The 23,983-nt window shown below is 37.4% G+C and overlaps 1 protein-coding gene across 2 annotated transcripts in view; it reads left to right on the top strand.

Moving 5' to 3' along the window:
* Positions 1-23,983, top strand: part of ptpn3 (protein tyrosine phosphatase non-receptor type 3) — a 127,035-nt gene that overhangs the window by 52,733 nt on the left and 50,319 nt on the right. For both annotated transcript variants that reach the window (XM_088601446.1, XM_088601447.1), the window contains 12 exons: positions 6,084-6,191; positions 6,464-6,506; positions 7,110-7,188; positions 7,823-7,867; positions 8,925-8,977; positions 9,387-9,507; positions 11,092-11,179; positions 13,746-13,834; positions 16,554-16,617; positions 18,050-18,222; positions 20,379-20,513; positions 22,120-22,296. In XM_088601446.1, the coding sequence (XP_088457572.1) occupies positions 6,084-6,191; positions 6,464-6,506; positions 7,110-7,188; positions 7,823-7,867; positions 8,925-8,977; positions 9,387-9,507; positions 11,092-11,179; positions 13,746-13,834; positions 16,554-16,617; positions 18,050-18,222; positions 20,379-20,513; positions 22,120-22,296 (1,175 nt within the window). The remainder of the gene's footprint in view (positions 1-6,083; positions 6,192-6,463; positions 6,507-7,109; positions 7,189-7,822; positions 7,868-8,924; positions 8,978-9,386; positions 9,508-11,091; positions 11,180-13,745; positions 13,835-16,553; positions 16,618-18,049; positions 18,223-20,378; positions 20,514-22,119; positions 22,297-23,983) is intronic.

The raw sequence follows: 23,983 nt of genomic DNA, 5'->3' as shown, positions 1-23,983 counted from the left end.
ATGGATCTCCCCTCTCTTGTAATTGTGGAGTTGTTTTGGTTTATATAATTGATGCTTTACAGTAGGTCTAATGTACAGTATATATTCTTAATAGAAGATCAAGTTACTTCAAGAAAGAAGATGTTTCTTGAAAAATGATTTAACCGAAGCATATGTACCTGAAAAGCTGTTTGAAAAGCTCACTCGTTTAATGTTTCACCTTTTGAATGGCTGCGGTGCTATAGTTACATTTAGAAGTTATGTCCATATCATTTGACTACCCATGTTTCACACAGATAATTGGGGAGGTAATTGAATGTCTTTCATATTGCTTTGTGCTTGTGTACCATGCACTCCTCTCATAACATTCAATCATAAAGCACCCAACAAGACACACCTGAGCGTATTCTAAGTAGTTTGATTTCTTACTATGCTCTATACTACATGCTTACATTTCTTTAAAAATGTCAAAGGGCACTCCTTAAAATGGGCAAATTTCAGTCTTCTCAATCATTTATCGAAATGCAAGAAGGCAAGATTTTGGAAAGTTCACGGCTTGTTAGGCTTTCTGCTCCTTTCCTTGAGCTCTTCTGATCTGACAGATTTAAGAGGGACTATGTTTAAACAGTTTAGTCTGCAGTCCCATTTAATGAACACTCCTGCAGCTATTCCAAAACACAGGAGACATGTTAGATCTGCCTTGACAAATTTCCAAGACTTGCTGAATATTATGGAAAACGTGCATTTTTGCATAAATGTCAAATTTTCATTATGTAATAACCATTGCAATGTCCAAAATGACATGTTACAGAAGGGTGTTAAAAGTGTACTATATCATTGCAACAAAAAAAGAGGTACTGTCTTACTTTTCAGTTTGGGGGGGAAAAAGGTCATACCAGGCCAAGAAGACCAGCCCCCTATGCCTGTCAATATGGTGATTTTTTTTTTTTGCAAGGAAAAGTGCAGCACTGTTAAGCCTTTGTCACACTACAGGACTCGACATGACTTCTAGTTGGAGAGCATGTCGGATTTAACGACTGGAGTTGCTGAATCATGCTGCCTTTTCTGTCCTAGAGGGTCTTCTTTCCTTGCAGCAACATTGTATGCATTGTATTTCTGGTTGAGCGCTCATTGGCTGTTGACTGTCGCAGACACAAGAGCCCACCCCTACAACTTGCCACTCGCTACGAGAAAATCAAACCATTTTGATTTCATCGTAGCGAGTCGCAGCGAGTTGTAGGGGCTGAGATGGTGGGGGTGTCGCACTACACAACTGACAGTAATGGGAGTGCGCGCTGCGACTCTCTACAACTCGCTGTGATTTTCTTACGATTGTGTTAATGAAGGCTACGACTGAAAAACCTAGGAGAAGTTGTGTTGTGTGACGCCGGCTTAAGTCTTTCAGGGGTCGTTGAGCTTTGGTCAGTTTTTAGTTTTTCAACATTTTTTCGGGACCATGCAAAACATTATTCCCGATGATGATTGTAACAGTGTTAATTATCCGACAAGGAAGTTGTTTTATTGCCTTTGCATCAGATCCTCCCCTTGTATGTGTTCCTAATTTGTTTGTTACAAGATTGTTGTATGAATGAAGCTACCCGAAGTTTATATTCATTTACACTTCCACTAGGCTTAGGCCCATTTATGGAGGCTTCTGTAATAATATAGGTTAACAAGGGATAATGAATTTAAAATGATTTTCTAAATGTGATAGCTAGAGGCCTGCATCGCCCTGTGAACCACTGTGACATTGGAGATATTTCACATTTTTAGTGGTAATGGTGATGAGTGATGACTAAAGCTTTTGACCTGAAATTAATTGAATACTAATTGAAGGGACAGCAATTATGGCTCAAGTCTTAAGGCAAATAATTTCCTGCCTTTAACCTTGATATCTGAGCAATTTGAGGCAACTTCTGATATGATACTGTTTAACCTATGAGAGATATGCATTTGCATTTCAGGATTAAGTACATTCTATAATTAATTATCTCAGGCATATTAGGCAGCATTCATTATTCTTTTACTCATATAGCTCAATTGACATTTTAATTTTTGTTATGCGTAATTTTCACTCCTCCAGTGTTTTTGTAGAGGACCAATATAAACTAAAAGTGTGTCATTCTTTACTGTGGACCCCTCTTCCAAAAAAAGCAGCACATTGGTCAAATATCCCCTTCAATTCGTAGATCTCATGTATTTTTTTCTGAGCATAGTAATTACTGTTATAGAGGCCTCCTCCTTCTTTCCCTTCTCCTCCTCTAAGCGGAAGAATCATCACTTCTCTCCCTCACTTATACTACTAATTGCTCTAATTCACAACCACCTTTTGTCAGTTTTGTTCTGTTTGCTTAGAAATCTGTACTGTTGTTCAATTAGATTTGTGTGGATTTTAACTGCACTTATAGCAGACTTGCAGTGTGTCTCATCTGGTTAAAATGGAAATCCAGGATTAGCAAAACAAGTGTAAGCTATTTATTGTATGCTGAAAATACATCACTTAAAGCACACTCATATCTTGCGTTGCAAGAAATGCTGGACAAATTTGTAAAAGCAGCTACTGATATAAGAAGATTGACTATGAGCATCATGAAGCCAGCCAGCACAAGGTCTTGCCTATTCCAGTCCTCCCATTCAACATCAGCAAGATACAGCTCAGGAATGGTGCTACAGAACGTCTGTATGTTGGCAGGACTGGGCCCAGTGATATGTTTGACAGAAAATTTTGGGGCTTGAATTAGCTGTGCTTTAGTAGCCTCAGTTGTTTGCAGACCTGAAAGTGACAATGTTGTGGGACCTTCACGAGACAGAATATCTTTGGCACAGTGATATTGGGTTGCATTCTATTCCTCAAGCAGTGTAAGCATACTCATTATGCAATAAATACTATCCAGTTGACAAATCTGGCTTTCAGTGTGAGCAATGTTGGATACTTAGATGGGACCAGTGGCTTGTATAATGTGCATGTTTTCAATTCATGAATTAGGGATATATGAACTTTACCTCTGTCTGCAATCTTTGACTTTATAAAGGCAAACTGTAATTAAAGCATCTTTTAGAATGTCCTGCTATCTAGCATTGCAAAATGGCCAAAGCTTACAATTTCATAACCCTGAAACCAGGACAAAAAAGTCAAAAGCTTTTTTAAATTTGGTAAGTCCCACTTAAAGCATTCAAAAAAGTCATAATGTAATCTTAATAACATTGCACAGAGCTCAATATTTGTCATAAATAATTTAAATATAATATATAATTAAAACATTCATTTTTATTGACACCCCTGTAGTTAAGATTTTGTGAATCCTCTGGCAAGGATTACACTGACAAGACTCCTCCTGTAGTGCAAATGTATTCAATTAGTGTGTCTGTGGAGGTACTGCAGGGGGTCCATAGAAAAATATTTTTGCAAGAGAAATTTTTCTGGAATATAATTCTGGGTATTAACTATATATTATACATTTTACAACCTATTACTAAGGATCAGACACTTTATTCTTACTCCGAACATGCTATCACGTACTTAACCACTCTGTAATACATAGGTTCCTAATCTTCACCTCTGCATTGACAAATCAACATATAGGATCATTTGGTCAGTGCATTCAACCTACATGTATAGTAATTGGCCATATTCACTGGTGAATATTGCACATGGGGGAAAAAGAAAGACAGCTCTCAAAGGGATAATGGATCGCTTCTTAAATGAAGAACACTGCTCTACCATCCACCTCATCTGTGACTGGTGAAACAAAAGAAACTGCAGGTTTCCCAGCAGCCCAAGGTAAACAAAATATATGGAAGAAATTGGGGGAGAGGACATGTGCGTATGTGTCAGTTGTTCAGAATCTTGGTCAAATGAATGTTTGAAACCATCAAAGCTGCAGTGAAACAAAACGGGAGCAAGGATATTTACAGGAATGCCTAAAATCTTTCAGCAATTGATGAGAAAATCATCAAAGGTGAGCCAGAATGCCCTCAAAGCTTCCTATCAAGTGGAACTGCGAATAGCTCAACGTAAAACAACAAATTCCATCCCAGAGAGACTGATATTGCTGGCAGCCAATGATAAGTAAACACTGATGTCTATACCGTTGTCAGATACAACGATTGCTTGCGATTGCTTGCAGAAGTTCTGAAATTTTATGTGATTGCTGGATTTTTCTTATGATATAATCTGGGCAAAACGTGTTACATTGTGTACCGATGGTGCAAGAGCTATGAGCGGTATAAAAAGCGGCTTCCTTGCACTCCTCAAAGAGGTTGCACTGTAAATCCAGTGCGAAAGATGAAACGGTGAGCCGTGGAAGGAAAGTTTTCCATGTTTTCATCAGTGGAAAGTACAGTGTAATGGCTAGTGATAGAGCAGACTCGCAGCCGGGATGACAAGCTCAATACTTGGACACTTGGAGGCACTTGGTCTTCAATTTCACAAGTACTTTTCGGAGGCCGAATACTGGCAATGGGACAAAACATGGGTAATGTTTTAAGGAAAATGCATCAGAAGGCTCAGACGTGACAGCCCTTGAACACGACCAACTAAACTCTCCACAGGCCGCATATACAGGAACATTGACTCAAGGTCTCTCATACAGTTCGGGATTTGTTACCTGAAGGATTTCCCCCAGCTGAGCACAGAGCCAGTGAGGAGCCTTGTGCCATTAGCAACAACGTGTTTTTTTTTTGGTGTGAAAGTGGATTTTCTGCCCTGGTTTTCTTGAAAAACAAAAATGGTTCAAGACTCCGGCCAGAGAGTGATCCACGCCTCTGTCTGTCATCCTCCATCTCCCCAAGAATAGAAAAGCTGTGTGCTGCTCACCCAGGCCAGTTGTCTTACTGAGGTATGTGTAATGTTTACAGTGACTTTTGTAATCCTTCAGGTTCATTATTGGTTTAATCACCTACATGTACTTAAATATCATAATTATTAGTCATTTACATCAATAAATATAAAATATCAGCAAAAAGTGAAAAAAAATAGCAGTCCCCATCTGTCTTTCTGTCCAGGTAGGGGTGCTTGGATTGTGTGCTTTGAGGCTCTTGCGCTTTTGAAGGTGGATTTTTGACTATTTTTCCAAAACAGAAATGCTCTAGGTCCTTTGGTCCCTGTGGTTCTCTCACGAGAACTTCTTGAATTCAAACCACAAATCGGATTAAGATCTGTAGATTGAGCCGGCCAGTCCAGCAATTTGGTTTGCGCGCGGTTAACCACGTCTTTACCCGTTTGGATCCTTGCCGTACCAGAATATTGCTCACAATGTCATTGCATCTGCTGAAGAAAATATGAGCAGGCACATCTGAAGCAAATAGACAGTGGAGCTCTCAAAAGCTAAATAAAAGATGATCCTGGACTTTTACCTTATGAAAATGCCCAACAGAAATTTGGAGCTAAGCTCACCCCTTGTCTTGCTTGATATATATATATAAACATGTATCTGTATTTTGCTACCCATTTGGTTTAAGGATTGTGTGCTCGTTTGTATTTTTTTGTATTCTTCTTTTGTGACTTTGCGGTGCCCTACTGTAAGCATGTAAATTAATCTTTATAGATTGTGCTACTCATGGTCATCAGTATCATCAAAGAACAATAAGGAATGAAGTATTGAACTGAATGTGATACTTGATTCTATTTATCCAAACTTGGCTATATTTATGTGAGTGATTCTTATTTCAGCTGAGAGAATCGAGATATGTATATTTTGGTTATGAATAAATTAAGGTTTAAGCATTCTTATTTTATTGAAAAATAATTGAGCAAGTTCACTCTTCCACAAATTTCTGTGCAGTTGTTCTCATCTACAGGTAAATACAACTTCTAGATATTTGATGTTTCATTTTAATTTGAACACCGTTTGAAAGCTAGAATGTTATCCCTTTTTTTCTATTTTGTTGCCTTTTTTTCTTAATGTTTACATGCACAGATTCCCAATCTGATCTAAAATACATGTGATTCAGCGAACCCATAAGAATTAATTCCTTAAAAATTATATCCTGTAGCTATTTAAAGTAAAATTAGTCAGTCATTTTATTTGGTATAGCACCCGTCTAAACTCTTTGCAACAGAGAATTTACTCCAGTTCTTATTTCCTGTGCTTGTCTTCATTTAGAAACAAGATGCTGGTCAAATTTTGCTGGATATGGCCTATAACCACTTGGGCCTGATCGAGAAGGAATATTTCAGCCTACAGCACAATGAGGATTCAATAGACTCTCCTGTAAGTTGCCACACCTGACTGGAATAATTACTGCAAAGTGCTGAGAGAGCCAATTCCTCTATCTGGCTTTCTTTGCCTTAGAAATCAAATTGGTCCAACCCCTGATCTGTACTGACTGTGTAAATCTGCAGATTTATTCTACCATATAAGTCAGATTTATTAGAGAAGTGGAAGTTTGTTAATGCCATTGCAAGCATGGAAGCACATTATGATTTTTTAAAGTTTGTAAGAACGTCATGTACTTTATTATTTATTTCCACTTGTTTTCACAGAGGTGGCTTGAACCTAACAAACCTGTCAGGAAGCAGCTGAAAGGTAAGCACACATAACAGTAAATCAGCATAACTATGAAGAAAAGTTTTTCTGTGTAAACATAACTGTGGACCATGAATAATGGATGCTTGTGTGGATTTGTAGAGCAAAATAAAGAAGTAGAAAGGCTTTTCTTTATACTTTTCAAGTTATCTTTTCTTACTTACTGCTGACAGATAATTGAATCATATTATGTACATTGTGACTTAGTATTGGCTTGTGAATGAATGTCCTTACCTACAGAAGCCTGGCCATTAATGAAGGGCTCCCAGAGTTCATCTGTACATGTTTCGCACTCTTCATTTCAGGCTGTAATGAGCCGCTTTGCCTCCAGACAGTTTCCACATGGCTCACACCTTACGTGGAAATGTTTTACTTGTATTAAACATCCCATTAGTTCCAAGTTCCTGTTTATCTTAAGCCACAGCCCTCTCTGTAAGTGAGGGACTCTGCTAATGAAATTCCTGGGATTCTTGAGTATAGAAACACTGTACTCTGACCACAGTTAAAGAGCCATGTAAAACTGCCATTGTGCACAAAACCTGCCCTTTTATCCAGGGACTGAAATATGACTGTAGAAAAATTGTACACTTTGACATTTTTCAGGGAGTTTCCCTTGTTCTTTGAATTTCCGGGTGAGGTTTTTCAGCCCAGATCCCAATACCCTACAGCAGGAGCAAACCAGGTGAGTGTTCTTAGTGCTTTTAAAAAAAAAAAAAATGTAATGTTCTTTGTTTTGAACCTGTTCAGAAAGCTTTGTGTGTAAAGATGTGGTGTCAGATCCATTTTAAAAGGTTTTTGGTGCATGATCCTCATATCCTCTACTTCATTGGTGAGCATCAGTGAGGTAGTCACCTTTGTAATGTGAAAAGCATCATTTTCTTGCTCTGTGAATAATTTTAACTCATGGTGGAATAGTCTTGCAAGTTATAAACATAAGAGCCATGTCCTTTTCATTCCATCCATTAAAATTTGTATTCTTTTATGGCGATTAGTCATCTCAAATCTCAGACAAATGTCTGAATTAAATCAAAACTCTTTAACCACAAATTGATTCCAAACTGCAAAACCAGTAAAAGATGTTGTGTTGAAGGGAGATGCTTCTGGAAAATATACCATCAAGTAATTTTGCTTTTGGGCTTTGAGTTCTCTAGGAAGGCAAAAATAATATATTTTTTGGGCTTAGGATGTGGAGCTTTCATACCAAAGGCCTCGCCTTGTTTCCTCTTTTTACCTTCAAACTGGTTATTTGACATTCATGCAAAGGTTTAATGCTCTTGTAACCAAATAACTATGATAATGTCTGTGTTCTTTTTCAGACACTTGTATTTTTTGCAGCTCAAGAACGACATTCAAGAAGGAAGGTAATGATCATGGTTTCTTTCCTGCTGTGTAACTGAATCTGTGATTCATCTTTTTGAGTCAGTCAGTTTGCATGAAAATGGAGTTCTAATACTGCGGAACATTGAGTGGATATTCCCTTATTGGGATGTTCCTGTATTGGAATGGAATATTACAGTTTTGCATTTACTGACCATTGTTATTTAGCATGTTCTGGGTACCATATAAAATAAGCCATGAAGAGTTCTTATAATCCATGTTAAATGTGCTCAAGTAATCGAGTTGGTTGTAAAGAGCTTTGTTCTTGATTTGTTGTTTTATGCATGAACAATTTCATGACATCTCACTGTTTGAGCATTTAAGTATCCATTAGGTTTGCCAACAAAAAAACAAAGTGGAAATAAGGAACAAAAACAAAAAAGGAGCCCATGATACAACTTAGAATCTTACAGTAGATGACCAATTTCTGCGGAATTTAATTTAGAGCAGAGTTCTCCATACTTATGCTGAAATGACACTGACAATCAAGTGGCAATCACCTTGGTGATATGATTTATAGTATTTTTGAAGAGGCTTGTGCAGTCTTAAAATGCATGATTAGGAGCTGATGAGCACAAAAACCTGTACTGATACAATAGAGTACCTACCTGGAATTGGGCCAGCTGATGGACTTCCACAGAAAAGGAAGATACTAGTGGGTTGTAGAGATTACAAAACTGCTTTTTTGGTCACATTCATTCAGCACTGCCTTATTGGTGCAGCATATAGCAGAGCATTTTTTTAATCCCCTAGCTCCATGCTAATGCTCTGATTACCAGTGCAGGGATGGTGAATCCAGGTGTTTTGTTTTCATATTGGATGTTGATCTACAGTCATTTCTGATCACAACCTTGGTTTCCATGACTAAATATAAATATGTAAGAGAGACAATTGTTTAAAATATACTTTTATTTTCCTTCTGAAATTATAGAAATTTCCTTATTCCAGTTTGTGCAAACTTTACATTTGGATGCCTGTAGCCCTTGATCTCTCCTAATGCCTTCCTTGCTATACTATCCTTTGTTGTTGTCTGTCCTCCAGGTTGAGTTGCCCACTCAGTTCTGCAGTTGTCTTGGCCTCCTATGCAGTACAATGTAAGTGACATTGCTTAGGGGGTTTGGCGAATTGAATAGTTTTGGTTAGCATTGGCCCCCAAGTAGGCATGTTTCTCTCAAGTGTAACCTTTCTTATGTTATCTTAAAGCCTCTGAGGTGTTTTGATTTGGGATAAATATCATAAGTTCAGTTCTATTTTTCAAATCCAGTATTCTTTTCACTTCGGACATGAACACTTTTCACTCACCCTGCAGTACAGGTTTATATAATATTTCAGTTCACTTTAGCCAAGTTGTTTAAACTAAATGCTTTTTTTCTGGAGTCCACTTACTTTGTATACATAATTATTCATAATAGTTTTATTTTTTCATTTTACTTCAAAAGGTGGATTTGATATAATATGTAATCTTCATAACTGTGTAGGACTGACAATGTACTGTCTTTGTAGCTGAACTTGGAGACCATTCGGATTCAGAGCACCAGCCAGGATACTTGTCAGAATTCCGCTTCATCCCTGAGCAGGATGAGGACTTTCTAACCAAAGTAGAGTCCCTGCATGAGCAACACAGGTAGTTCTTTCCTGAATTCCTCTTTTTGCATTTATGAGAAGTTGAAACCAAATAAAATCAAAGAAATTGCTATTTCAATTACAAAAGAGGACCACGTATTCTCTATTATATATCTGTTTTCACCTATGAACATAACGGAATTATGACAACAGGCCATCTGGCCTAACGAAAATGTATTACTTCAGTGATGTACTCTGGCTAATTCAGGAAGCATCCCTATCAGTCAGCAGATGGATATGACTGGATATTGTGGTCAGTCTGGCTTCCAAACTCTGTACAATGCATTTCATCCACTGTGTAAGAAGGTGCCATCTTCCTCCACTTTTTTTAGAACTCAGAAATGTTAATCTGGGGAGTTTCGGTCCCCTCAATATTCTTCTGAAGCCTTCTTTCTTTAGGAAATCATTAATATACAATGTTAATAGATCCCATGGAAAGCACTTAAAAACGAACCTCCACATCCCATAATGTGTTTTATTTACCTTGAGTACATATATTTGTCACTCTCAGCAGATAGCTGCTTCATATAGAATCATTTTGTGACTGATGAGCTCATCAATATCATTTTACATCTGACGTTGCCACAGTCATGTGAAAGTTAATTAAATTTGCCACATCACTTCGTCTCCTGTTGGTATTCCTGTGTTTATTATACCTAGGACTTTGGATATAATACAAATTGCAGTGTACAAGGAGGTTAATTGGTGGCAGACTGAATTAATTCATGCAGAGTTTACTCTAAATAAAACAACTAGTGGATCAGGATGTTATTTAACAAATGTTTTAGAAAAATCACATCTCAAACCACTTGCTTAGCATTTTTTTACATCTACTTTGGTTTTAATGCTTTAAACTTCATACTGTGCAGAAAAGGGTATTTTGTTTATTATTTTCTAAAGGTGACCCCACATGCTGTTCAGTGATCTTATGTCGGGAAACAATTTGCAGATTAAAATTGCAGCCAGGAGAAAGAATTAGTTATCACTAGTCCCCAGTGGGTCTAAAGTAAATATAAAGTAGTTTGAATTCACCTTCCAAATATAGGCAGATAAATTGCAGATAAAATGTTTAAATACCATTTTTTTTAATTGTTCACTTGTCAAAATACAAAAAACACATTTGCAGTTGCACAGGCTTGAGTGGCAGTATTTTCCCTAGAGAGATTTTCCAGAGTTCTGAAAATTACTAATCTGCTTACCTTTCAGAATTACTCTGGATTTTCAAGAAAGTGTTTCCTCAAGGATAAGTGATTCTTTTACGACAATTCAGTTTAACAAATAAAGACCTATAGCTATGCAAAACCGGCAAAAGCACATACATCATTAAATGATAAAATAAAATGGAATGCAAATTACATATTTCACATGTCCCTCTTGTGCTGTACATTCTATATGTTGATTAAGCAAAGAACTAAGCAAGAAAAGAAAAGAACTGAGTGCATACTGTGCAACTGGGCCATCACATAATTATGTGGGGTAACATCTCCCCCTTGTGGTGAGATTGTTTATTACACAAGAAAATTTAAAAAAACGTCAACTATTGAGATAACAGAGTTTTCGTATCCGTTTTTTTCTTCTTTTCCAGAGGCCTTAAGCAGTCAGAAGCAGAGCTTTGCTATTTAAATGTAGCCAGAACTCTGGAGTTCTATGGTGTGGAATTGCACAGTGCTAGAGTAAGTTCATCTTTTGTGAAGTTTGAAGACAAACCCAAACGTGTTGTATATTCAGACTTTGTTTTCAGTACTTAATGTTAGTTAAAATCCTAAACCCATTTAAAGACATGAATATAAATCCTTTGTCTGTTAATGACATTATAATAGCACATTATGCAGGGCTTTGTTGCAGACAGGAGCACCTTATCTGTCTGAGTGGGAGCAGAGATATGCTGCAGGGGTGGAATGTTTTTTTGGGGGAATGTAATTAGCTGACCTCCTTAGTTTGCACCGCAACAGTGGGCTTGTTGACCGTAGAAATCCTGCATATCTTCGAGCTCACATGAATTTTTTTTTTCTTGCTACCAAAGAAAACTATTTACATGTCTGTCTCTAAATATGGTCATCATGCTATCTGGATGCATAGGTTTATGTCTGTCCCATATAACTCATGGGGTGGTTTATTTGCGTGTCAGCTCTGAAAGCTGGCTAGGGGGTCATTCCTGTAGCGACAATCCATTACATTTTACAGTAACACTAGACTTAGACCTTGCTGATTTTAATTTTCTTTGTATGCCGCGCATATGCCTGTATGCTACAAAAAAAGATCCTTGATGAATCCGCCTTTGGTTTTCCCAGACTTTTTTTTTTAACACCCCCATAAACAGGAAGCGTGGGTGAGGAGACTTCATACAGGCCCAAGTCAAATCAGTCTCGAGCCGAAACTTACAGAACACCCTAGGGCGTGGAGAAGTTCTCAGTTTTGTGAATGAGAACTTTGTGTTCAGCTGGTCACACACCACTCAGCTCCGTGCCCTTAGTCCCTTGATAGGGATGAACAATGGTGGGGCTGCTGGGAAATAGTTGACTTACATTTGGTCTGAAGAGGGAATTGCAGTTTTAAATTAAAACTCCTGCAAAAGCTGGTTTCTTTCATTTGTGGGAGTAATATCCTTTTTTGTTTTTATTTTTTGTGCTTTCCTGAGTATTATAAGGACCTGTCTAAAAGCACTGGAAAAAAGCTACTTCCCTCAAATATATTGACTATAAAGGCTGCTTAATGTATCTTGAATTATTACTTTTTTGGTCTGAAAAAAGCCCTGAGCTGAACATAGCTTTCATAATAGTTGCTTTTATACATTACTTTTATAAAGAATAATTTTTTGTTTGTGTGTTTGCGCACGCAAATCATAGTTTGGAATCCCCTTGCTCTGAGTGGTTTGGGAATAGAATATTGGTGGCTCTTTCTTGCTCATTCCCTGTTTCTTAACACCTGTAAACAACTTCTTATCAGTATACATCTTACAAAAACAAGAAAAGACAACCTGGTCTATCAATTTGATTTGGTGTCCAGTAGCTAATTGATCTGAAGGCCTCATCCAACAATTTTGTCTCCTAAGTAGCTCAGCCTGTAAAGACACTCTCCCAGGCTGAGCTCTCTGATGCAGCAGTGTGATGAAGCCATCTTTCAAAGACGGTCAAGAGGGAGGGTATTGCAAGAAAACTGTCCCTGTGTCCCTAATGGAGGCAGATTTACTCACAAAGATGTACAGCACAAAGTTTTTTTTTTAATTCCTCTGCTGGGCAAAAACAATTTAAAAAATCAACTAGAGCTTAACCTTTAAATAGATTAACACCACAAACAAAAATGAATGACCCAGGTTATGACATACATCTCTACCTCGGAATATGGTTAGAGAAGTAGCCTTACTAAAAAGCTGCATCCGTGTACGCATGAAACAACAACAACAACAACAACAACAGAGACCATTTCTCTTTAAGTCACACCTGACCACATAGCAAGGTAAGAGTGCAACTATAAACCATAATTTCCAAAAGAACTGCTGTATATAATGGCATACGCTGTCATGAGCTATAAATCCGTGTGGTAAGCATCTGCTCATCACAAGCAGTCCTAGGTCGTGGGATTAGTCAGCTGTGACCAGGATTCCCTAAGGAGTGGAACACAATTGGCTGTATTGCCACCAAGGCTAGCTTTGTAATACATGCCTATGGTGCTCTCTGCAAACACAGTGACATCTGCAGCCTCCCGAGGGCTTGAGGGTTTTCTGCCAGTGAGGGATTCACCTGTTCTTCAATCAGTGCTGAACAACCTGTTCAGGGCTGTGTGGGCTTTGTCATGTTAAGAGACAAGTGGCTTGAAGGCTGATGTGTTGGAGGAGTCTGCCAGCACCTCCTCATTTTCCCCTCTGTGGATGCAGGGTTCATAGTTAAGATCTGGGACAGTAACAATATTAGCTTTGATAACATGCCTGGGTAGCTTGTTCCAGACGTGCATATACTAGCTGTACAAGACATGCCTATACCTGTTATAGTAAATTGTGTTACTCTATGTACTATATTTGAACTGCTAGTTACATTTTGGAAAATTACTGCAATTTTGAATCGGAGTTTTAAAGTCATTTTATAGAAATCAGAACTATACAGTATGTTCAGAGAAGCCTGCATGCTGCACAGTTTTCATATACTGTAAGAAATGCCAATCCTCTGTACTTCTTGTGTCACTTTGAAAACTCACAAAGCACATACAGCTCCCAGAAACTCATGTCACCGTTTCTTTTCTCAGGATCCTAGCAATGCTGAGATGCTCATTGGAATAGCCTCTGGGGGGCTTGCCGTCTTTCGCAACATGATTTGCACGAGTTTCTTCTCCTGGTAAGGATTGTGGTTTAAGGTTAAGACTGTTTTCTGTTTAATGCCTACTTAAAGGCTTCTTCCTTAATTGATTTCACCTCTTAGTCCCTGGTGTGAGAAATGGAATAGGTGTTTGGTATATAAAAAGCCAGTTTATATCTTACATTTCTGAATTAAACTCAAGGGAATTGGTACTTTGTAAATGAAGATTGCAATAGGCAGAGGTGTAACTTATAATTGTAAGTTTATTTTCTTTTAACGGAAATTATTGCAGTCTACTTCTCTTCAGTGTGACTTCCAGTGATGATAAATTGCCTAATATAACATTAAGAAAAGAAGCTCAAGGACTGAGATGTACAGCTGTTAAGGAAATACACTCCAAACAGGGAAAAAGTTTTGTTATAGTACTTAGTACTGAGCTCCTGCAGCCAGGAGCCTGACATAGTGGCTACAATATATGTAAAAGATCCCAGCACTAAGAGCTCTTTTAATAGGTAAAGTTATAATTCATAGATCTAGAACAAATTGTTATTTTAGCCACATGTAACTACATTGGTCACTTCTGAACTTGCTTCAGTTCTTCAATATAAAAAAATATGGCAATCTGTATACAGGGCTTTATGTGCACCAGAAACTGTTAATGGTTCTCTCTGCACATTTGACAGGCCTATGTGAGAAAACTGGTCTAGTAGTAGAAAATCTACTCTTGTACTCTACCACAATATATACTGTAAGTATTAGAACTAATGACATTTTATTCATTTTTACTGACTCTCTGTAGACATGTTCCAGCATGAGTCCACACATGGGTGGGGAGTTGATGCAATTAAAGTGATACATCTCAGTCTTTTAATGTTTTCCCTTGAAACACTTTAATGTTTAATAAAACAAAGATATTAAATATCTGTTGTATTTTGGTATAAATATATATAGGCATCTTAAATATACTGGTATAAAAATGGAGGAAGATTAAACAGAATGCTTGTTTTTACTGAATGTATTTAATTTCAAAACAAAATGCCTCACATCTGTGTTATAGTTTAAAGGGTTGGAAAAACGTGTTGTATAGCACAGTATATTAAGGTGTCATACAATTGACAGTTTTAAAGAATTTAGAAACTTGTTTAAAGGTCTTGTTTCTCACTAATAGATGTTATTTTGTCCACAGAGAAAATCTTAATATTCTAAATCAATGTTGCTAAGTGTGAACTCATTAAGATATTAAGCTTTTAAGTAGATCATGTTTTAAACACTTTAATACAGATGTCTGTACAAAAAACACCCATGATTCAAGTGATTATGCTGCATTGCAAAATAGTATTGTTAAAGTTCAAAGTACAACAAAACTTAAGTGTGTTTTTCATTAAACATTGAACAAAACCATAAAACCAATAGCATTAACCAAACTTAAGACATGGTACTGTTCCTTCATTGGAGTAAAATAAACTTTTTAGCACAGTTAAAAAAAATCTGTAAAGGCCTTCCACCAAACACAGATAAACACACCTGAAGAAGGCTCCACGGCCGAAACGTTGTGTTCTCTTTCTTCTTTTTTTCAGCATGGAATAAACCTATTACTTGTTCCTTTGCAGCCTACGCATGCTGACGCAGCTACCCACCTGAACTACAGATAAACACAGATATTTTAGTATCGCGGGTTCGCGTCTGGGTCATGCCACTTCCCAGCTGGGACTGTTGGGATTCCCCAAATAGCAGCACACTATTGACTGAACACCTCCAAGGATGCAATTAGTTAACTAGGTCTCTCTCATCTCCCAGTGATATAATGACCCCCGTAGCCTCCCAGGCAGGCAAGGTGTACTGTTGGGTGAGATACGTACAACCCTTTCAATCAGCAATGTGTCTCTTCTACAGGGTGGAGTTACCTATAAAGTGTTCAGAAACAAATGGCTCAGGTCAGAGCTGTCAGCCTGCTCCTCTCCTTTTCTGAATTGAATTGAATTGAAAAAAAAATTGCAGGTTCTTAATTGATCCCCAAAAAATCTTACTGCTGTCATTCCCTTTACATGAGCTCTACACGTGACTGATTCTCGTACTGCTCAGTCAAGTATGACGTGTGTGTAGTTACACTGGGATTTTTCCAATTGGTAATTTCTTGGCAATCAAACCCTTGTTAGGGTTTTTCCTAGATATGCATCAGGTCTTTTCTGCTATTTGTTTCTTTTATTTTCCTGTAAAGCCTTTGTTGTTCCTCTGTTAAAGCACAGAAACTCATTAGCCTTGGCCCTCAAGCTGGCAAGGATTCCATGATGATTCAGTCATGCCAATTGTCCAGACTTCAAGTGATTGGAACTGGGAGGGGATTGGTTCTAACAGGGTTGGCATGAGTTCCTGTTTTCTCTTCTAGCTCTTTTCGAATACATTCCCAGCTACTGTTCCTCTTTGTTTTTTTTATCTGTTCAATTGCATGATGCCGAAGGAACTAGAGCCGAGACTTGATCTTAAAAAGGAACTGAGCAAGATATTTCCCCAAACTCTACTATTTGCATAAAGTGTGACACTAAGAGTGAGAATTATAACACAATGAGCAGCACAGTTAGTTGATAGGTCACAAATCCTAAACATTTCCTGTCGGCCTGTCAAACAACAGATTATCGAAATGTCACCGAATTATATTAGAAAGGTTACAAAGAACAATTTCATATTTTTTTACATTTTAAACATTATTACTTTAGTTTTTTGGTAACCAAAGTTTTCCTGTTTCTTTTTTTTCTTCTAGGGTCAACATTATCAAAATTTCCTTTAAAAGGAAAAGGTTCTTTGTACAGTTAAGGCAGAAACACGTAAGTGAAATCCCTTTGATTTTCTGCTATGTGGGCTTCACCTTACCTCCTGTTGCCTTGACTTAAGGTGGAAAAATGCTGTGGCTGGCAACAGATTGATATCTCCTGTGAATGGGCCTTGCTGGGGCCAAGTGTATTGGAATGCGTACTCCTTCAGCTGTACCCAGTAACTTTAGAGGAAAAAAATAGGCACAAATGACAAACGGACATGGACAATAAATCTAGTACAGGAGCCATGTTGTAGTATGTTTTTGACGTTTTACTGCTCAAGGCCATTAACACCTTTCCAGGACTTTACTCCTTAGCCATCATGAAAAATATTTAAAGAAAATGTGAAGAAAACATTAACAGGTACACCTTAACATTTAACTGTAACTCCTTCAGTTGAGGAATTTTCTGATTTAGGCCACTAGGGGGCTTAGGATCATAATATAAAATGAAACTGAAGAGAAGGATTTTTGACTGAAATCTATATTTCTAGCGCAAAATGCAATGCTTTAAGTACTTTTAAAATGGAATTTTCTTTAGTCACTATTTCTTTTTCAAAGTACTGTATTTTGTCAGGTCACACCTTCATTAGGGTTTGCAGCAGTGTTAATTTAGTCACTAGTTTTTGATTGTCATGTTAGTCAAGTTGACTAAAGTGTATTATTAATCAGTCACTGTATAGTCATCCACTTTTAGTATGAATTAGTCAACTAAATTCTGACTTTAATCTCTTAATTTTAGTTGACTACAACAGAATTAGTTTTAGTCACATTTTAGTCAAGCAGATAATTTGTATAATAAAATGTATTTCTTAGAAAATATTTAACACATCTGATCAGATTCTGTTAAAAAACAAGTCTTTTTAGATTGTGCAACAGTGTGCTGATCCCCAGAAAGGTCAAATATCAAATACAAGAAATATTTGCGCAATAAAGGGTTAATAATAAATAATCTTATCCAGAGACATCATATGAATCTTTCCTAATAAGAAAATCTAGTTTGTCACTGTTAATAATAATTCCTTATTTTTATATAATGATTTTTGTTGTTATTTTTCGAAGTTTCAAAGCAATCTAAACAAACATAATTAATAAATAACTTAAAAAATAATAACAATAATAAATAAACAAATGTAATTAAAGAACATTCTTTTCTATATTCATAGCATGTAATAGCTACAGAAATGTAAAGTACCCAAAAGCATTTTACAAACTCACTTTAACATTTTGAAAATAAAATGTAGACAAAAATCACATTTCTCACAGAGCGCAATAATGAAGCAGAAAAGAGCCTGGCGTGTTCAACTGATTTACACATTACGATTTTACTTGAAATGTCTCACAATTGGTTTAGGATCATGAGTGGGTTAAGACAGATTTTTTGAGGGTTCATAAATAAAGTGGATAGATTCTGTCTTTTAATAAACATGTTTCTGCATTGTTAGGGTGAGACTCGAGACTACTCGGTGGCCTTCAGCATGCTGAACTACAGAGCATGCAAAAACCTGTGGAAATCTTGCGTGGAGCATCACACCTTTTTTCAGACCAAGAAATCACTACCTCAGGAAAAAAAGCTGCTGTCCAACTACTGGACCCTCGGCTCCAAAGCCCCTGCCAAGTAAGTGGCTCTACCGGTAGAAAGGTAGCTTCAGTCAAAAATGCTGGGGAATAAGAGTTGTTCCCAGACATCTCTTAATAACTTGTAGTCATTCCTTCTTTTGTCACCTGCTTTCATATTTCTGCCTGGCAAAGTAGCACTTTGTGGTATGTAAAGACGTTTGTTTTCTTCTCCATCCCCAAGTCTGTTTGCACTAGTCTTCATAACCTGAGCCACATAACTTTTAGCTATATTGTAGTGGATCTGGAGTAGCGTTGAGGCTTCAGAGGAATGATATGGCAAAAATATCAAAATACAGAAATAACACCACCAAAATGTTTAATGTTTGTATTTTGTGAAAAATTATTGTGCAGAGACCAGATTTAAGATTTGTAATGTTTCTGTAGATGCCTGTGGCAAAGGCGATATTTTTATTTTGTAATCTTCTCTTAAAGGTGTGTAGTTTTATCACCTTTGGTATTTCTACTTCTTTGGAAGATCCAGTTTACTGTACTGTACAGTATGTGCTGCTTCTCAAGTACACAATAAATCTCAACTCAATTTCCCTCTTTGGGGAAGTGGAAGGATCCACTGTTTGCAGGTAGTCTGCACAGTATAGACATTAGAAAGCCTGCTGCACAAATCTCTGATTATTTCTGAGTAGGTTGGGAATGCGATGTGCAGTGCAAGAACATCACACACAGAAAAAGTAACCCTTCTCTGTTTGCAGCCATAACCTAAACCATGCTCTCCCTGTCCTACATTAGATCAGCCCATCCCTAGCAATTTGTTTTCCTTTTTAAGATTAAAGTTTGTTTCCTAGATGAGATCTAAACAAAAAAAAACAGTACTCTGTAGGCACAGAAGGGAATTTAGCACACAATTTGTGAGATCTGCTAATTCAATCATTAATGAGTTCACTCTTGGATTCTGGAACACTTTGCACTTGTAATTAGTTTATGATAGTATCTAAAACATTTTAATTTCTTTAAACATTGCACTGCTCTGCATAACATTTAATATATTGTTAATGATGATAGGCATTTTTATATTAATGTAAAATAAATATATACAAAGCACATCATTAACAATATTATTAATTTCCTATTATTATTAATATTATTAATTACACATTTAGGTTCATATTTATGTCTTATTTATCTTTGACAAGAGCATGTATTCATTACAAATCTATACTCCTGTGTACCAATAAATGAGTAGCTCAGAATATCCAGTAATTACTTTTTCTTGTTGTCAGATGGTTTTCTTAAGAGAAATTAAGCTTGTGGATTTAAGGTATGGCTAATGTTTAGAAATGATGCCTCCTTTTTCATAGTAATCGCCAATTAACCATGGTCTCTGCAGTTCAGATCTTAGCCTTGCTTTAAGAAATATAAGCCCATTGATTCCGTCTTATTTAATTTCCTTGGGTGGTGTATGATGGTAGGGACTATAGTGGGGAGTGGTTCATTTTCCTTTCTGTCATCTTGAAGATATAAACTGTTGCTATTAGCACACATTGTAAATGGTTTCTAAATTGTTTTCTGGGCCAGCACAGTGTTCGTCTTCAACATCTCCCCTCCAGTCTTGCACACTTGACCTGTGCACGTGACATGCCTCTTGTGCACAACTCTAGTGCAATGCATTTGCATTGAAAGGGCTGTTGCTTTACAGCAGCATTTTTGTGCCATGTTCCTTGTATGTTACAATTTGAGCACAATAGTGTTCCTTTGTAACAGCAATAAAAAAATGCCTATATTACAGGGACAGAGTTATGTTGTTCAGTACAAAAAGGTATACTGTACTGCATTTTTGCAGAGTGTGGTTGAAACAATTTTTATATTTACTCCTTTTGGTCTTTTCTGTAGTTTTTGCAGACATATGTGTAGCAATCCCTCCTTTTTGCTTTGAAAGAACAGGGAAATTGTGATATTCCTAGAAGGATCTGAGTCTGTTCAGTGAATACATTTATCTGACTTATTTTTGAAAGCCAGCGTGGCAACACTTGTGTTGCTAGCTGAAATTGATTTCAAGTGCAAAGTCTCCTCAGGAGCATTCAGATTCTGACATGAAAACATCAAAAGCCTGGGTATTCTGCACTTTTGACTCTATTCCTTAGGTGTCTTTAGGGATATTTCCTTCCCAGTTTCATCCATTTTGTGGTTGAATTCCCCCAGATCCATCAACAGCCAGTTCTGTCGGAAGGTCATTGGAGGCATGGTGTGGAATCCAGTGTTGAGAAAATCCTTGTCCATGGAGCACCTGGAGACCAAGAGCCTTCCATCACGCTCCCCACCAGTGACACCAAACTGGTAAGATGCCAGAGCTGAGCCACACACAAGGAACTATTCAGGCATTCTGGTGGCAGGAATTCCACAGTTCTGTTCCATTTAAATACATTACTGGGAAATGTCTTTATTATTAGTAGCATTAATGCTTCTCGCAATTCAGGCCAATACAGAGAGACAAATGCAAGGAGCTGGTACGTTCTGTCAAACATGGTAATTTTTCTAAAAAGGCTGCCTTCAGTTCATTACTCTGTAGTAGTGAAGCACAAAGAATATGCAGCAATCTTCATGATTATGGACAGTTTAAAAGAAGCTTTCTTAAAATACAGTCCACAAGTATTCAAAAATGACAGCCTTAATAGTAGTAGTAGTATTATTGCAATTTTATTATGCAGTTTATAATGCTTCTTAACTAGAACACTGCAAGCAGTATAACAGAGTGAACTACTGTACAAGTAAACAGGTAAACGAAAAAGATTATCACATTATGACTTCAATGGCTGAACAATTTTTGGATAAGTGCAATTAGCCCTTTCTACAGTTTATTTTAACAAGCAGGTTTTAACCAATAGACTTAAAAAAAGAGTTTCATGCAGGGTCTAATGAAATGAAATCTGCCAAGTTTCATGTCAATTGGTCTAACAGTTCCTAAGACTGCAGGTTGAAATGAGGAAACGTGTTCCGAGGCATACGTTAATGCAGAATTCTATATCACCGTATTGCATTAACACTATAATGAAATTGCACCATTACTATCATTTCAAGGTTTGACTTAATTAGATAAACAGTTTTTGAAGAAACACAGCATTACCCATGACCCACTGTGAGTATTAAGTATACAGTTCTGTGAAAAAACGTCCTAATGATATATGAAGAGCCTATATGAAAAAAATTACACCAACGTTTGGAGATTTACCTTAAGAAATAAATGAAACATGCAACATCCAATACCTAAGTATTTAAAACCTTTGCTATGGCAAACTTAAATTATCTCAAATGCACAATAAGTTTACGCAAATGCATATAATTACCCTGATAAGTGATAAGTGATTTTCTTTCCAGGTTTTGTGGACATTTAACTTCTTTCACCCATAAAAATCTTCAGTTTGAGTATTCGAGTTTTGAATACTAAGGATTGTTGGGGAAAAAAAGGTGGTTGTTTAAATGAACATGCAAACAGAAATATAAGAGTTATGAACTTGATGTGGCAAGTAGCTGTTCCAGAAGCATATGCAACATTTTAAAAATGTGTATAAATCATTTGTTATTCAATATTCAACAAAATGAGACGTCATTGGAAGGGAGTGAATACTTTGTAAAATACTTGAACAGTAGGTGTTTTGGAGTGAAAGAAAGAGTAGCTGTATGAATAACATGTTATATTTCTATACTATGAAACTTTATTAAATGTTTCCATGATGGCAAGCTGGATTGCTGGAGCCTCCTCAGTGTGATCTTTGTTAAACGTTCACAGTGACGCCTGTTAGCTTACTCCGCAAATGTCATCGAGGATGCAAACATGAAGCTGTTCATGTCTTGGCTTCACAAGCTGAGCTTACCTGGGTTGTCCGAGTGTAGCCACTGGATATAGCGGATGACAGGCCTCTTTTCCTCGTGGCTATCCCTGCAGGAGAAGCCCTCGACTGCGGCACGAGATTAGGAAGCCACGGCACTCCTCCATGGACAACCTGGCCAGCGAGATGAGCTACATCACCGAAACGGAGGATGTCTTCTATACCTACAGGGGGACTCTAGGAAGCAAGGACAGCGACACAGAAGCCCCTCCAAACCACGGCACCAGCAGGAAGTAAGATAACAAGGCCCCTCTGGTCTTCGTAGTGGTTTTAATCACGCCCACTGACAACTAAAACGCTTTTTAGCTCATTTAAAATGCAGGTGCACAGTGCAATTCGACTGATGCTGAATCTTTAGGGGTATGACACGTCACAGTGCATGCAATTCGGCCAAGGTTTGAATCATTGTGTTTGCATTAGAACTCGTGCAGAAATTTCCACTCTTTTAAACAGGGGCATTTAAAAAGTATTCACTAACATCACAGCATTAGAATGAAAAGGTTTCAAAATGACAAAGAATATATTAATTGGATCGGAAGGAGTAAAGGCAGCACACTTTGATCCAGGTCTCCACTCAAACCACTTAAACAGACAGACAGACAGACAAGTTAGCTCAGCTGGCAAGACCTGGGTTCGAGCCAATGCAGTGAGGCACGAACTAGGGTGGGAGCGGCGAGGGCACAAGCCCTAGAACCCGAATGCGTTACAATAACAAAAGGACAGACAATGAAATATGGGCTATTTCGAAGTCGCAAATGTGAGATACCATATCACGTTTTTTTTTACTCCTTGGCGGAAACGGGCTTCCATATAAATCTGTTAATCTTTCATTTATTTGTTCACATAGACCATATTAGAAATAAACCTGAATCTACACACAGGTGTTATGCATGCCGGAGGCACAAATAATGAACAATTGCAGCAAAGAGATTCATATGAAGTCATGTAATGCATTATACTGTACAACAGGAATGAATAAGTTACATTACTATGTGAAATGTATTCATATTTGGTGTGTTAGCCCTCTTGTATTCACATAAAATATATTTGTGATTGTAAAATGACATTGACGTATGGAAAATTGAACAATAGTAGAAGTTATGCCAAATACCAAGTCCTGAAGTTGAAGCAATTCTCGAATGTCAAACTCACTCACAAGACAGATTACACTACACCATGATAGCTGTTCAGTGCTTCTGCTGAAGGTGAAACTGAATAAAATCATATGGGTGGGGTATAAGGCGTTTTAAAAAGAGCAAACCTTTTTTTGAAGATGTCAATGGAAATCGGTGCTTAGAATTTTTCAAAATAAGCAAGCAAGAAGAAGAGGCTCCATTGAGCTACAAATACAGCAGTACTGAAGTGCGTTCCCATGCCAACGGGATAAAGCAACTATGAAACTAGAAAGCTATTTAAATTAATGTGAATATGACAGCAAGGATAAACTGGCTATACTCCAAGATGGGAGTAATGTGATCGCTTTGCTTGTGACCTGGTCATGATTCTGGCTGCTGAATCCTGGACTTACTGAAGTTTGTTCAGTGTGGATTTTGATACCCCTTTGAGTTAACACTCATTTCATTTAAATGGATGCTCTTTTAACTCAGTTTGTTTCATTGAGTGCCCTGCTTCATGAAAAGCTCACCATGTTGTCATTTTAAATGAGATTCAAGGGATGGCAGTGGTGTCCCACCCAGATCTGTCCCTACAACCCTTTTTTCTGGAGTCTGCAGCTCTAGCGCTACTCCTCTCCGATGGGTTCATTGTGGCAGTCAGTGTACCATTGATTTATTTTCAGAAATCTTCACTACCCTTGGCAAAGATGCTCATATTAATCCACTGTATTATTTACTGTAGCTGTTTTTCATGGGCTGTGATAACGCCTCCAAGTCCTCCCTCAAACTGTTTTTGATTATTACC

Source organism: Lepisosteus platostomus, chromosome 12 (genome assembly GCF_059453375.1).
Source record: "Lepisosteus platostomus isolate fLepPlt1 chromosome 12, fLepPlt1.hap1, whole genome shotgun sequence".
Classification (NCBI taxonomy): Eukaryota; Metazoa; Chordata; class Actinopteri; order Semionotiformes; family Lepisosteidae; genus Lepisosteus; species Lepisosteus platostomus.
The sequence above is the reverse complement of the archived record's forward strand: the minus strand, read 5'-3'. Positions and strand labels throughout refer to the sequence as shown.